Source organism: Trachurus japonicus, chromosome 5, assembly GCF_045865225.1.
Source record: "Trachurus japonicus isolate A0001 chromosome 5, Traja_1.0".
Classification (NCBI taxonomy): domain Eukaryota; kingdom Metazoa; phylum Chordata; class Actinopteri; order Carangiformes; family Carangidae; genus Trachurus; species Trachurus japonicus.
Window position 1 is genome coordinate 30,517,819 of NC_140911.1, and position 13,336 is coordinate 30,531,154.

Genomic DNA, 13,336 nt, shown 5'->3' on the forward strand with positions numbered 1-13,336 from the left:
ATTCTGTTATATACTGTACCACACAGAGTAAGTAACTGCTGGCTGTTGGTGTTGTAGGATCACGCTGTACGACTACCAGGCTCTTTGTAAGGAGTACTCAGGGAGCAGCGACAGTGCTCGCACTTTATCAGACGTAAGTGCACAAGACAGATTAGCTCAGAGATAAAGACATTCATTACGCATGATGATACACTGAATCTATATCTGCATGATCTGAGTATGTGCATAAACCACAGTCAAGGTGTCCACACACTTGTGACAGATTAATTTAGTTGTTTTTCATGTGAATTGCAACATTTAACCACACAGACAGGACATTAAATGATTTTGCTGGTTTTCTTTCTCAGCCTTTCTCTGTGGTCAAGTGGCTCCTGACTGAACTGGTCATGTAAGAACTTCTAAACCTATTTTGTAAATAACATACTAGTTTGTTAGCTACATGTTTATAGGCATACAATCATTTAAACATTGAATGACAACCAAAGCTTTTATTGAATAGATACAGTATTGATGTCTTTATTACTTAAAGGGATAGTTCACTCAAAATTGAAATTTCACTCATCTACTCACCCTTATATCGACTAAGGGTTGGGAGAAGTTTCAGAGTCCTCCGTGCCTTCTTGGAGTTACAGGGGGGCTCGGTGCAGCACTTCACACCAAAAAAACATCCAAATACCTCCATAGTGCTCGTCTGTAATGTCCCTCTTGACAAGCACTGCGGAGGTATTTGGATGTTTTTTTGGTGTGTCTTTTTGGACGAAGAAAAGTGAGCCCCGTCTGCTACCGTCATATGGCAGTGCAGCGCTGCACCGAGCCTCCGAGAAGGCACGGAGGACTCTGAAACCTCTCCCAGCCCTTAGTCGACATGAGGGTGAGTAGATAATGAGTTTTCGATTTTGAGTGAACTATCCCTTTAACATTTTGTAATATGTTATTTAAAGCAGAAGTAAGCGATCCGGCCGTTTTGGCCGTAACTTCCTGTCAGCCGATGGAGTTAGCAGTCCCCGCCCTCATCCCTACGTCACCACATTCACGCGCATCCCTTGGCTGCACACACAGAGAGGACCGCCCCTTTATGCCGTTCTCTCTCCTCATTGGATAAAGGTTGTAGGATACAAGGAAAGTTTTCTCCTCGGCTTACAGCAGAGCAGAGTGACTGACAGACCCGTGTTTCAGACCAAACACTCTATAAAAGTGATTTGCTGTCGGAAGATATAACTATTTAAGACTTATATTAACACAAATATTCTGCTTACTTCTGCTTTAATTAACTTGTGCCGATTTCCATCAATGAATATATTGGTACAACATTGGTTTAAATATGATACTTGTGTTTTTCTCATTAGTTTTCTATTAGAATTTAACCTGTACAGCTGGTGGAATGTCGACCTCTCCGTTAAAGGTATCTGATGAATTCATGAGAGCAAAGGGAAATGTGTGAGAGTTGGAAGAACTCTCTGTGTTTTTGTCCAGCACTTGTGGTTCAGTTTCTCTGTCTCACATTCAGCTCAGAGGTCTCGGGGTAAAACCATGATGGTTCCATGTGACACAGAATACCCTGCTTTTGTCTCTGAACGCACCATCAAAGAAACAACTGGCAACATTGACTGTGAGGGCTGCATCAGGTACGGCTGCAGGCTACATCAGATGAATTACTCAATTAATTATTTTAAATATCAGTCATTAATTCCCATGATCACAATATCCATTCATATTATATAGTAATAGTATAAACAATGCATATTCTAACTGTGTGTGTTTGGGCTGCAGATCTTTTGTCATACAGCAGATTCCCAGCAGCAACCTCTTCATGGTGGTTGTGGAAAATAAATGTGACTGCAGCAGTTCTTTACCAGTAACGATGGACCCCATCGAGATCATGTATATCCTTTCTAAATGAAACACTCATGTTTGATTTTCATTCGAGTGCATGGCTAGTTTAATCATGAGGAAACATATAAGTCATATCAGAATCATTGTGTGTCTTTAGGGTTGTTTTTGCAGTTAAACCACCCACGCATTCAGTTTGACATCAGACTAAATGAGTTGAGATGTAAGTGAGGCTTCAATAAAAATGAAACTGTTGTGTGTTCATTTTTATCCTTGACACCTTTGAACACAACGAGTCACTGAAATGTGACAGACTGAAGTTTCAGAAGGACAGGAAGAAACCTGAATCATGTCATCCTTTCCACCCTGAGGTATGAGAACAAGTCTTGTGTTACATATACTGAACCCATGTGTGTGCATGTTTGTCTAAATATACACTATAAACAACCCAACACCAACTAAACCCCAGAAAGCCAGTTAACTTGCTTTCCATTTATTCAAGAACAAATTGAACTTAAATCTGTCTACAACATTTGGGTTGTTAGTGTCCAATGTCTTTCTGGCATCACATGGACATCAGGTGTCAATTAAATCCATTCTGACAGCCAGCCAGTCATAAAAGGTACAATAAAACAAAACAAAAAAACTCCAAAACATACCAGTATTTGGATGCAACAATAAATACAGTTGTGCAAATAGAAAAATGTACTTTAAAGCAGGGTCAATGAACAGTTTACACTGCATCTACACAGCAATACCTTTGTATTTATGGGGCTCGATCTATTGTCTTTTATATAAGCCCCAGTTACAGTTTAATGTAATAGCCATGTTCTGCTCTATATGCATTACAAATGATTGTGTCTCCTGCAGGAAAATGCCATGGAGTGTGGTTCAGCTACACGGCTCTCCAGCGCTCTAACAGCAGCTCTGCTCCCTCTGATAGCAGCGACCATCAGCAGGTGACCGTCAGCAAGCAGGACTGGACATCAGTAAGGACTTAACTCAACAAGAAGATGCTTAAACAACACATAGAGAACATGGCCAATCAGAAATGAATTTGCTCATACTTCTGCAAAAGGCAGCGCTCTTCTAAGAAAAAAAATATCCTTCTCTGTAGCACTGAGACTCACCTCCATTAATGCAGAAAACAGAAATGATGTGGTGCAGAAAAAGAAAAAGAGGGTGCTGGGTGACTTCACTCAGAGCACTGCAGATCACGTCGGTGACAGTTTGTCGTATTGTTGTGAATGTGTTAAATAAGAGAACATGAAGTGTCTACAGTCAAAACAAATGCCTATGAGTACAAGTGATAATAACACATTTCTTTGTGGGGAGGGGGGGGGGGGGATGAAAGTTAATGTTTAAGTCAGCAGAATGTAAAATGCACTTTTGAAAAGAATGCTGAGTGGTCTATATTTTTGGCATTAAATTGCTAAAAACTGTTGACAGGGCCGTCACACTTTTCTTCTAGTACATCACATTTGTTTTGTAACTAAGATCATTTTGATGTTGATGATGAGAGGATCATGTAAAATACCAGAGAGACCACAGGACATGTTAAGGTGTGTTAAAAGACATTTAAAGCTAATGATGCATGATGAAGTTTCAACAGTGAGTTTTAAGAGTTAGATTCATCCACTCATCCACAGTTCGTCAAGGTGACCACATACTCTTTACCACATGTTGGAGAAAGCTGATGAATAAATACAAAGAAATATTTTCCTTCATTTACACCTTGTTTACTTGTGTCATTCATGTTGTGTAAAAAAAACAAAACAACAACATACATTAAAGGGATATTCCGGCGTAAATTTAATCCATGGTCTAGCGCACCGTGACACTGAGTTGGACCCCCCCTCGAGAGATCAAGTCTGCTAAGGCAAGGCAAGGCAATTTTATTTGTATAGCCCGTTTTTACAAACAGTTTGTCTCAAAGGGCTTTACATGGCATCGTCAGGGCCGTAGCTAGGAATTCTGGGCCCCCTTAAAGAATACTAAAGTGGGCCCCTGACTTTTCCACTTTTTTTCTTAGACTACGTATGTAATACTTTGTTTTGATGCTAGTGCAGCATTACTATGAGTATTAGTCAGGGTCTAAGCAGAATAATTCAGTCATACAAAGATTAAACTACTGGGGTTTTTTGTGGGCCCCACTGGGCACTGGGCCCCTAGAATTATCATCACCTTTCTCCCCTATACAACGGCCCTGGGCATCGTAACAACATCCTCTGTCCTTAGACCCTCACATTGACTGAGGAAAAACTCCATAGAAAACCCTTTTAACAGGGAAAAATCGGAGAAACCTCAGGGTGAGCAACAGAGGAGGGATCCCTCACCCAGGACGGACAGACGTGCAATAGATGTTGTTACAGACAAGAAAACAGTTTACAACCGCCAGCTTCTCTAGTTGTAGCAACTTTAGCAAAGACCACACCATAACAAACAGCGCAGTCTATTTCTCCACGGGCAAACCACGATCAAAAAGCCACTCATAGCCACAAGTAATGCAGCACCAAACTTTGTCACCAGTACAAACAGAGTCCCCGGGACATAACACAAGGCATCAAACATCTGTTAGCTTTGCCTGGTTAAAGGGACAAAAACACAACTCACCCACTCTCCTCCAGTTAACGTTATGCATCAACCTTCTGCGTCCAGCATAGCGTCCCATGCACTGACAAAACATGTCCGACTCCTCCTGGCAGCACAAACATTCAGTTCAATCTAAAAATAAGAACAAAAGGACACAAAGTTGGAATAATGCAGTGGTTGTAATGTAGATTGTCAGGTGTGAGAAGAGAAAACTGCACTATTGAAGCCAACAGAAACAGTCACACACTGTTTATGCTTCATCTTTCTCTGAGCAGTAAACTGATGCCTGTGCCTCAGTGTGGTTTCACAGTGCTGGACTCAGTGTCTCCTATAACCACTGTAGCTGTATGGCTTCTCAGAGACAGAGTAATAGTAATGTTAGATGTTGAATGATGTACCACTCTGGGAAATGACAGAAACCAACCGTAACGTCTGTTCATATTTATGGGAAATCGATTACTGTGCCTCCTCATCTCTCACTTACTTCTGCATTTTAAAACTCTTGGCCTTCCACTTCCTCAGAACCAGCTTGTGAGAAAGACACGCACAGTGAGATCATTATCCATGTGGTTTGCCACAGTCTGTATAACAAACAAACAGCCTCAGTCCAGTGGATTGGCTCCAGGTACACTGTAGTACTGTATATCAAAACAGTGTGACACCCTGCAAAGGGAGTCATTTCTGTGGCAGGGCGGGACACCATCCCTCCTGTTTGACATACTTATAACTTCACATGCAAAGTGGTTACGAATTGATGTCATGTCATTTCGTGCAAATTCCAGATGACCACAGCCAGAATGTGTCAATAGCACAACTGAGTATTGTGCAACACCTGCTCTCAGCAGCAGCAGAGTCGCACTGAGAGGCCAAAGAGGCATAAATAGATTTGATCTTCAGTACATGTTGAACCTGCATACTTTCCTGTCAGTTTAAAGATAACACTGCCTCTATGCTTCTGAGTTCTTTTCAACCTTCTTCATGCAATATCAGCAAGTATAGAGACTCAAGTTCATTTTGTGATTTAATAAGATAGGAGGGATGCAGGTTTACACTGGATGAAGTCATTTTGTTTTGTTTTTTTGAACACACCTTACCTCACACAGTTACACTAAAAACCAGTCACAACCGCTACAAAATGTCACAAACAAATGTCAGTGCCACTTCCTACAGAAACAGGGATCAAAAGAATCTCACACCCTCAATGACCATGTTTCTCACTGACTTAAATGGTAACATAGATGCAACTATGCAAAATACAAAAAGATACAATATTATACACAAATAATTCACATTCTGCTCTCCAGCAGAATTTAGCAGATGATTTATTCTGTAAATATGATCCAGGATGTTTGCAGATGGACCCACAGGCATGAGATGCATGACTGAGGCCAAGAGAGAAGGTAGATGAAATACAGTCTGAGTCACTTATTATCTAACAGTTAAATTATGTAAACAAAACCACACGATGTCATCATACACAGTACAATGTGATACAGTCATGACAAGTCATGAACAATACAGTCATGACAAGTTTGTTCAAGATCATCAGATTATCTCAAGGAATTCTTATGAGAATGTCTATTACATTCCACCCTCTGATCACTCTGTGCTCACAAATCAATATCATGTATTGATCATGAGACATGTGAAGTAATACATTATCAACAAAGCCATATAAAATTACTTTAAAAGATACAATTTTCAATCAGAAATTGTTTAACAGAAAATAATAATATAATACATCTGGAATAATCTGTCACACAATTGTAACACAGTGATTCATGCAGCTTTGTCATATTCAGTGGTGGAATCCAGTCGCCTGCGTGGCACCCGTTCAACAGGATCCCATGATCAGTATGAATAAGCAGGATCCATGTTTTCTCATTTCGACAGGGCGATGTATGAGAATGATGTTTTATGCTTCATGTACACATCACCTCCAGAATAACTCATATTCAGACACTCACAATCATTTCCCAACATGACCTGGCAACATGACCCCCCCACCCTCTCATTATTTTAGGTTACATGTTTGTGCACAGACCAAGTCACAATTACTCCTTAGCTTAATCGGTACGAGTACAAGATTGAATAAGTATTAATGCAGACATTTGCATGTCACTGGTATGAAGTAAAAACATATGGAGGCCTGGACACTGACTCCTGGTACAGCTCAAGTGACTCGAACCTCCGTGTATCTGTAGTTCCCAGTAGCAAAGGCGCAACACCAGACCAGATCAGCTTTCCTCTGTTGGATCTCCTTAAAGGGACAGTTGAACATTTTGGAAAATTGGCCCACTGCCATAATCCCCATAGTTTAAGGAGTAGGTCCGTTACCTTTCATTGTCAGTGCAACCTATTTTTAGAACGGTGGAGCAGAGAACACACACTGAGTTGTTTTCGAGGCAAATGCAGGGACTGCTTGCCAAAAACCTGCCCCCGACAGGAACGCACACCAGCGGTTTTGCATGAATTTACCTCGAAAAAAAGACTCTGTCTTGTACCGTTCCTTTATTATCTCATAGTGTGGTGAATGTGCAGGTCACAACTTGTCCACCAGAACGTTTTGGAGTTGTTGGATTGTGTATTTGATGAGTTTGATGAGGGAAACCAAGAAATCCCATTAGCCTCTGTAGCGTAGCTCTGAGCAGCTCACCGCTCTGCTCCGCCGTTCTAAAAATAGCTTGCACCAACAATTAAAGGTAACAAACCTACTACTATGACTATAGGCAGGGCCGGCTCTAGGCATAGGCGATATAGGCGGTCGCCTAGACCGCCAACTGCTGGAGGGGCGCCGCCAGTCAAGGGGGGAAAAAAAAAAAAAAGATAATAATAATGATTTATGTCCCTGCGCCCCCTCACTTAGTGTTTTCTGTGTAGAAAAAAAACCCCAAAACAAATAAATAAACAATGACAAACATGTTCCTAAATTGTGTATAGTCACACACACACAGCAGATACCTGTCTGCAGCAGGAATGCTCTCAAGCCGTTTTCTTGTTAGAAACGCCACATTTTTAATTAGATGTGTGGCACAAATGCCGGCGCGTTTGCGCGACCGTCTCAATATGTTTTTTTTTTTTCATATTTCGGTCATTTACGCAGTAGAAATGTGGTTCAACTACTGTGATTGGGAGACTCTCCTCTTTCAAATACGCACGGCCGCACGCCCTTGACGACCTGTCAATCAAAACAACAACTGTGAAGCGCTTCGAAACAGCAGAGTCGTTCAGAGGGACAGAGAGAGAGAGAGAGAGAGAGAGAGAGAGGCAGTGAGGATGATGACGGTGCTTCAGAGGTTTAAAGTTCTGACTAATTTGATGAGGAAGATTATGAAAAAAGAAGATACCATAGTAGAGATTTCAGCCTGCTCAGACAGCAGGGCCAGTGGGCCTCAGCTCCAGATCAGCTCCAGCTCTGTATTCAGACCTGCTGAGCTCTCAAACTAGTTTTTTTTTTTTTTTTTTTACCTCTCAAACAGTACCACAGTGGCAACACATATAGGATACATTATATAGGCTAAATATTGTACATTTTGTGTGTTTTTTGTCTACTTAGTTGATATTTGGAGAAAATTTCTCATTTAGGGCTACACACATCTCATGAAGTTGAAGTCAATGAAGTCAATGTTTAGCTTCTGTTATCCCACATTTGAGACATTTGGTGAGAATGACAGTTAGGCCTAACATTTATGCTCAAAAAGCAATTTCACAATTTTTTTCCCACACTTATCGCCTTATATCATACAGTATATTCCACTGCTTTTGTGAAGCCCAGACTTTCGTATACCCATTTCAAGCACCACAACAGTTTGTTCTCATGATTGTGAAGAGACTAATTTTTTCATGTCTTCACCCAGGATTTACTCAATGCAATTTTACTGATTGTTGTGCAAGTTGTGTATCTCAGGGTCAGAGGGGACATAGAGATACACTGCTATGTTATCGTTATGATCATTATGATCATTGTTGGGGGGGCGCCTGAGAGTAATCTCGCCTAGGGCACCAAAATGGCTGACTATAGGGATTATGGCAATGGGCCAATTTGCCAAAATGTTGAACTATCCCTTTAACATTACAATGCAGCATTACAGTATAAAAGACAAGGTGAAAAAAACACACATTGTTTAAAACCAGCTCTCTGGACTTTCAGCTGTCTGTTGTCAGTGTGCCTGCAGGGTGCTGTACATCATATTGAGGGCTGATGCAGGAGGCTCATCAGAGATGGTGGCGTACATATGGTATACGTCAGACTATAGGAAAGAAACATACCAAATGTAAGAGCTCAATGAATCTTTAGCATCTCACATCATGAATACACTCAACACAGTGTGCCCCATTTTTCACTCACATCCTCATTTTGTCTCTCTTGATGGTTGAGTGTCACTGAACCTGTGAGTGAGAGAACAGATCATGGTTTTCAGTCAGATTTGACATTTTACTGCACACAGTCTGTATAAAATAAAGGAGAGAGGAGAATCTGAATTCTGTAAAAAAGTGCTCAGTGATTAAATACATGCCTGCATCATAGTACTAATTACATATACATAACAAGAGCCCAATTTTGGATCAAGTATTGTGTGATTTCACTATAATAATGTGTCTTGTTGTGGTGCTTTTCAATTATGTCATTATTAAAATGTATAAAACCATCTGATACAAGAAACACTGTAATGCATTCAGTGATGTGTAAAGTGAAACAGCTCACCAGTGGGACTAGATGCAGCGGGTCCTGTGGTTATCATACTGTAGGCTTCATCTCTACCTGCTGGTAACTTGAGATGATTGATGAAATGATGAGGAAAGAGGAAAAGTCCAGAAACATACAAACATATCCTTATGACATAATCCAGCAATCACATTTCTCAATTAAAAAACACTTTTTACTGTTACAGTTTAGGTCCATATGTAGTGAGGCACTGGTGAGGCTTTGCAATTCAAACATTTTATACCAGATAATGTGAAGCAGAAAAAAAGTGTTTTCAGTTACCAGTTCTCTGTGGTCATGATTCAGCTGTGTAACATGACCTGCAGCAGAAAGAAAAACAGAGAATAATGTGAATACTAAATGACAAAACGTATAAATGCAATAATACATAATAATGTATATGAAAGAGAAATTACAATGTTTGACCACTGAATGTGTTGTGTACTTACTGTTGACCCTGACTCGAGACCTGTAGAAATAGTGTGTAGAAATAAAATAAGTAAATTAGAGTAGACAACGTGATCTCTCCACTGATTCTCTTCTAATGTCCTGCTGCCCCGAAGCAAGGCACTTAATCCACAACAACTGGGTTCTTCTTGGTCAAGACAGATAGCAGCTATCTGAATTAAGTAAGATAAACTTTTCTACGTAAGAGTTGTGATAGAAAATCAAAAATAAACTTCAAAGGTGTCTTACCTCTTGTTAGAGATTCTCTCTTGAAAATACAAAGAGAAGGAGAAGGTTTCAGTCAGAGCACTTTAATCGCACCTGTACTGGCTATAACCATTTCTGGTATACTTTCATTGACTGAATGACTTTTTATTTGTCTATTTTATGTAGTTTTATTTTTTTTTTTTAATTGCTTTACCATGAAAAGGAAGACAATCAGTCTTTACTGGACATATAAACCAGCATAATAATAATAATAAGAAGAATAATGATAACTTTAATTTATATTGCCTTTCAAGAAACCCAAGGTTGTTTCTCACCACTTCTCCTTTTGGTACAGAGAAGTGCCACTCCCAGTAAGATGACACCTATGGTTACTCCAAAACCAGTCACCGCTATCATCGCTATCCAAAAATCCCGTGTCCTCATTCCTGTTTTGGAAGCTACAAACAAGTGTTGAAGCCAAACACAGTGAACTAAATGAAGCAGTGAACGTGACATCATGACGTTGAACAGGCTGATTCACTGTCAGACTACTGAGCAATACAGCACAAATATACTGTAAATGAGATGGTACCAGTTTTGAGCACTGAGATGTATAACACACTGTGTCCAAATTACTGTTGTAGCACAAATATAAGAAACATGTACTTTGTGATTAAATGATGTAAAAAAAAAAAAATTATGTATAATTTTGTTACCTAATGCTGTTTTCACAGGAGTCACAAGAATGGAAGCATTAGGACTGGTAACAGTCAGACCTGTTGATTCAAATGACAAACTTTTAAAACATTGCATAGAGGTCATATTCTTGTTTATTATTCAGACATACAGTATAACAGCCTCAGGTCCTACCTGTGGTTTTAGTAAAACTGGACATAATCTGTATTGTTTTTAACTCCTTTTCCACTGCATCTATATAGCAAAATGGATTTGGACCTGTCAGTGTCATGCATGGACAAATATATGGCAAAGGTGCACTTGAGCAGGCAGCAGTAGGAGAACATGTACTCTGTTAGAAACTACTAACACCCTCAATATGTGGATGATGTTGTTACCTGGTGGTGTCGTATTCACGGTCACAGGAGTGGAACCATTAGGACTGCTAACAGTCAGACCTGATGATTAAAAGGTTAAAAAAAAGTGTATTTGTGCAACAGTAGTATGTTCTCTGTGATAAAGCAATAACACACTTTATATGTGTCCAAATTACTGTCTAGTTCAAATATAGTATGTACTCTGTTTAATTTTGTTACCTGATGTTGTTTTCACAGGAGTCACAGGAGTGGAAGCATTAGGACTGATACCAGTCGGACCTGCTGATTAAAAGGTCAATAAAGTTATTTGTATAGAAGTCATATACAGTGAGGTTTTTCTGTTAGAATGTGTGTTATGTACCTGTGGTCGTTTTGATCTCTGGTTTTGTGGGTGATTCACTTTCCACAATGTCTACAGTGAAAGGAAAAATGTTTTTTTGCCTGTGAATTTTATCATCACTTCAACATAAAACTTCTCTGGTAGCAATATTTACTTAATTCTATGGCCATGTTTTTGATGGATTGACATAAATTAAATTTATTTCATACATAATACACGTAGCTGTGGAACATTGTCTCCTGACTTACCAGTCAAGTTGTATCCATCACTACGAAGAGACAGAGGGTTGTGTTCTCCTCCCAGACGGTAATCACAACTGGCTTCCTTTTGCTGAACACCATCCAGATGTCTCCGGAAATCGTCTATTCTGACACTCAACTTGCAGGATGTTGCCTTCCCTGTGACTGTAGTTTTGACTACTGGACTAGTTTGTTCCCCAAAGTACAGGTGGCAGCTTGTTGAGCCATTAGCCGATCCAGGCAGTGAACAAGTAAAGAGAACTTGGACACCAGGAGTATATTCAAGACTGAGCTCTGGTTTTTCACCTATAAAGGGTTGATGAAAGATTAATTAAACACAACATGTCATTCTGCTAACCAACACTGCCGATTTTAGAGCCATCAGTTTCATATGTAGACAGAATGTGTGCAACAATGTGTTTGTGCAATCTCATGCAGTAATACAAGAAACCTGTACTTTGAGATTACCGGTAAGTGATGTCACACAAAATTCATGTTACCTGAAACTGTTTTCACAAGAGTGGAAGCATTAGGACCGGTAACTGTCAAACCTGCTGATTCAAATCACAAACTTCAGAAAAAATTGCATAGAATCATATATTCTTGCTAATCATTCAAACATATAACAGGTCCTATCTGTGGTCTTGTTAAAACTGGACGTAGTCTGTGTTGTCCATTTCCACTGCATACTACAGTACATAACAAAATGGATTTGGACCTGTCAGTGTCATGTGTGGACAAATGTATGTGTATGTGTGTGTATTGGTGCACTTGAGCAGGCAGCAGTAGGAGAACATGTACTCTGTGAGAAACACCCTCAATATGTGCATGATTTTGTTATCTGGTGTCGTATTCACAGTCACAGGAGTGGAACCATTAGGACTGCTAAACAGTCAGACCTGATGATTAAAAGGTCAATAATATTCTATTGAAGTCATATATATAGTCTTTTAATCTCACCTCAGTCAACATATTTAAATAAGAATAAAAAATTATATAAGAGTGACTTACAATATGATAAGTAGGCTATAGTAACCAAAAAAAAAAAAAATCACTTTGTCAAACTGACAAAACTGAATGTAACACCTCATTTTTTTTCCCTGTTTATAAAAAACTTTTGTAATATAACACAATGTCACTGTGCTCTTATGCAGTAACACTGTATGGTGACATAAAGGCATGTAAAAAAAAACAAAAAAAACCCAGTCACTCACTATACATGGTGATGGTCACTGCACTGTCACTACAGTTCAGAGTCACTAAGTCCATCACCAGTGGGTTCACTTGGGTATTGAAAGCAACTATTATGTTAAATTCTAAATACCCTGTTTTGTCAATATATTCCTACTGGGAAATCAGTGAAATAATGGTGAAAATGTTGACATCACTCCCAGACTGTGATCAACTATGCAAACAGTAACATGGGCTGTGAAAGGTGATGGTCGTCAGACTGACCTTGAACATGAATCTGATGAAAGGAATCTGTAAGAAATACAATGTGTTAACAACATTAATTAAATCAAATGATCAACTAAATGTAGAACGATTAAAACTCCACCAAATGTGCCATTCTGTCAGAGGCAGGAGTTACAGCTGCACAATGAACTGAACTATAGTAAGTAATAAGTAATAGAGCCAAGTAATAAAGCCAAGTTCAATGTGTAAATGGCAGGAGCTGCAGTTTTGTATGAGGTACAATGTGTCACCACATTGCTACTGGCACCAGAAGGTTTGTGGTGTTACAGAGACGTTGTTACTGTCTCAATCTTTCATGAACAATGGGCAGTAGCAGTGTTGAATGTTATGAAGGCAGTGAGCTGACATTTCTATTTACGGTAATGTTTCACTGATGAGTCAGAGACAGACAGGAGATATATTCTCAAACTAGTCACTGTATTTAGCCACTCCAAAACACTGATGCATA

The 13,336-nt window shown here is 39.5% G+C and overlaps 2 protein-coding genes across 4 annotated transcripts in view; one reads left to right on the top strand and one right to left on the bottom strand.

The window, feature by feature from the left end:
• Positions 1 to 3,561, top strand: part of cacna2d3 (calcium channel, voltage dependent, alpha2/delta subunit 3) — a 39,939-nt gene extending 36,378 nt beyond the window's left edge. For 2 of the 3 annotated variants that reach the window (XR_015035868.1, XR_015035869.1), the window contains 6 exons: positions 58 to 133; positions 348 to 388; positions 1,347 to 1,402; positions 1,508 to 1,625; positions 1,771 to 2,201; positions 2,701 to 3,561. Coding sequence is in view for 1 of the 3 variants with exons in the window: in XM_085777375.1 (XP_085633501.1) it covers positions 58 to 133; positions 348 to 388; positions 1,347 to 1,402; positions 1,508 to 1,625; positions 1,771 to 1,883; positions 2,119 to 2,201; positions 2,701 to 2,793 (580 nt within the window). In the remaining 2 variants the exon portion in view is untranslated. The remainder of the gene's footprint in view (positions 1 to 57; positions 134 to 347; positions 389 to 1,346; positions 1,403 to 1,507; positions 1,626 to 1,770; positions 2,202 to 2,700) is intronic. The other variant, XM_085777375.1, reaches the window with a different exon arrangement.
• Positions 3,562 to 8,582: 5,021 nt separating this feature from the next.
• On the bottom strand, positions 8,583 to 12,633 carry LOC146987902 (uncharacterized). The gene is made up of 8 exons (XM_085777948.1): positions 12,627 to 12,633; positions 11,422 to 11,718; positions 11,195 to 11,245; positions 10,117 to 10,239; positions 9,410 to 9,447; positions 9,128 to 9,194; positions 8,771 to 8,811; positions 8,583 to 8,672 (listed from the first exon to the last, which is right to left on the bottom strand). The coding sequence occupies exons 1-8, from the start codon at positions 12,631 to 12,633 to the stop codon at positions 8,583 to 8,585; spliced, it is 714 nt and encodes a 237-aa protein (XP_085634074.1).
• Between the last annotated feature and the right edge of the window lie 703 nt (positions 12,634 to 13,336).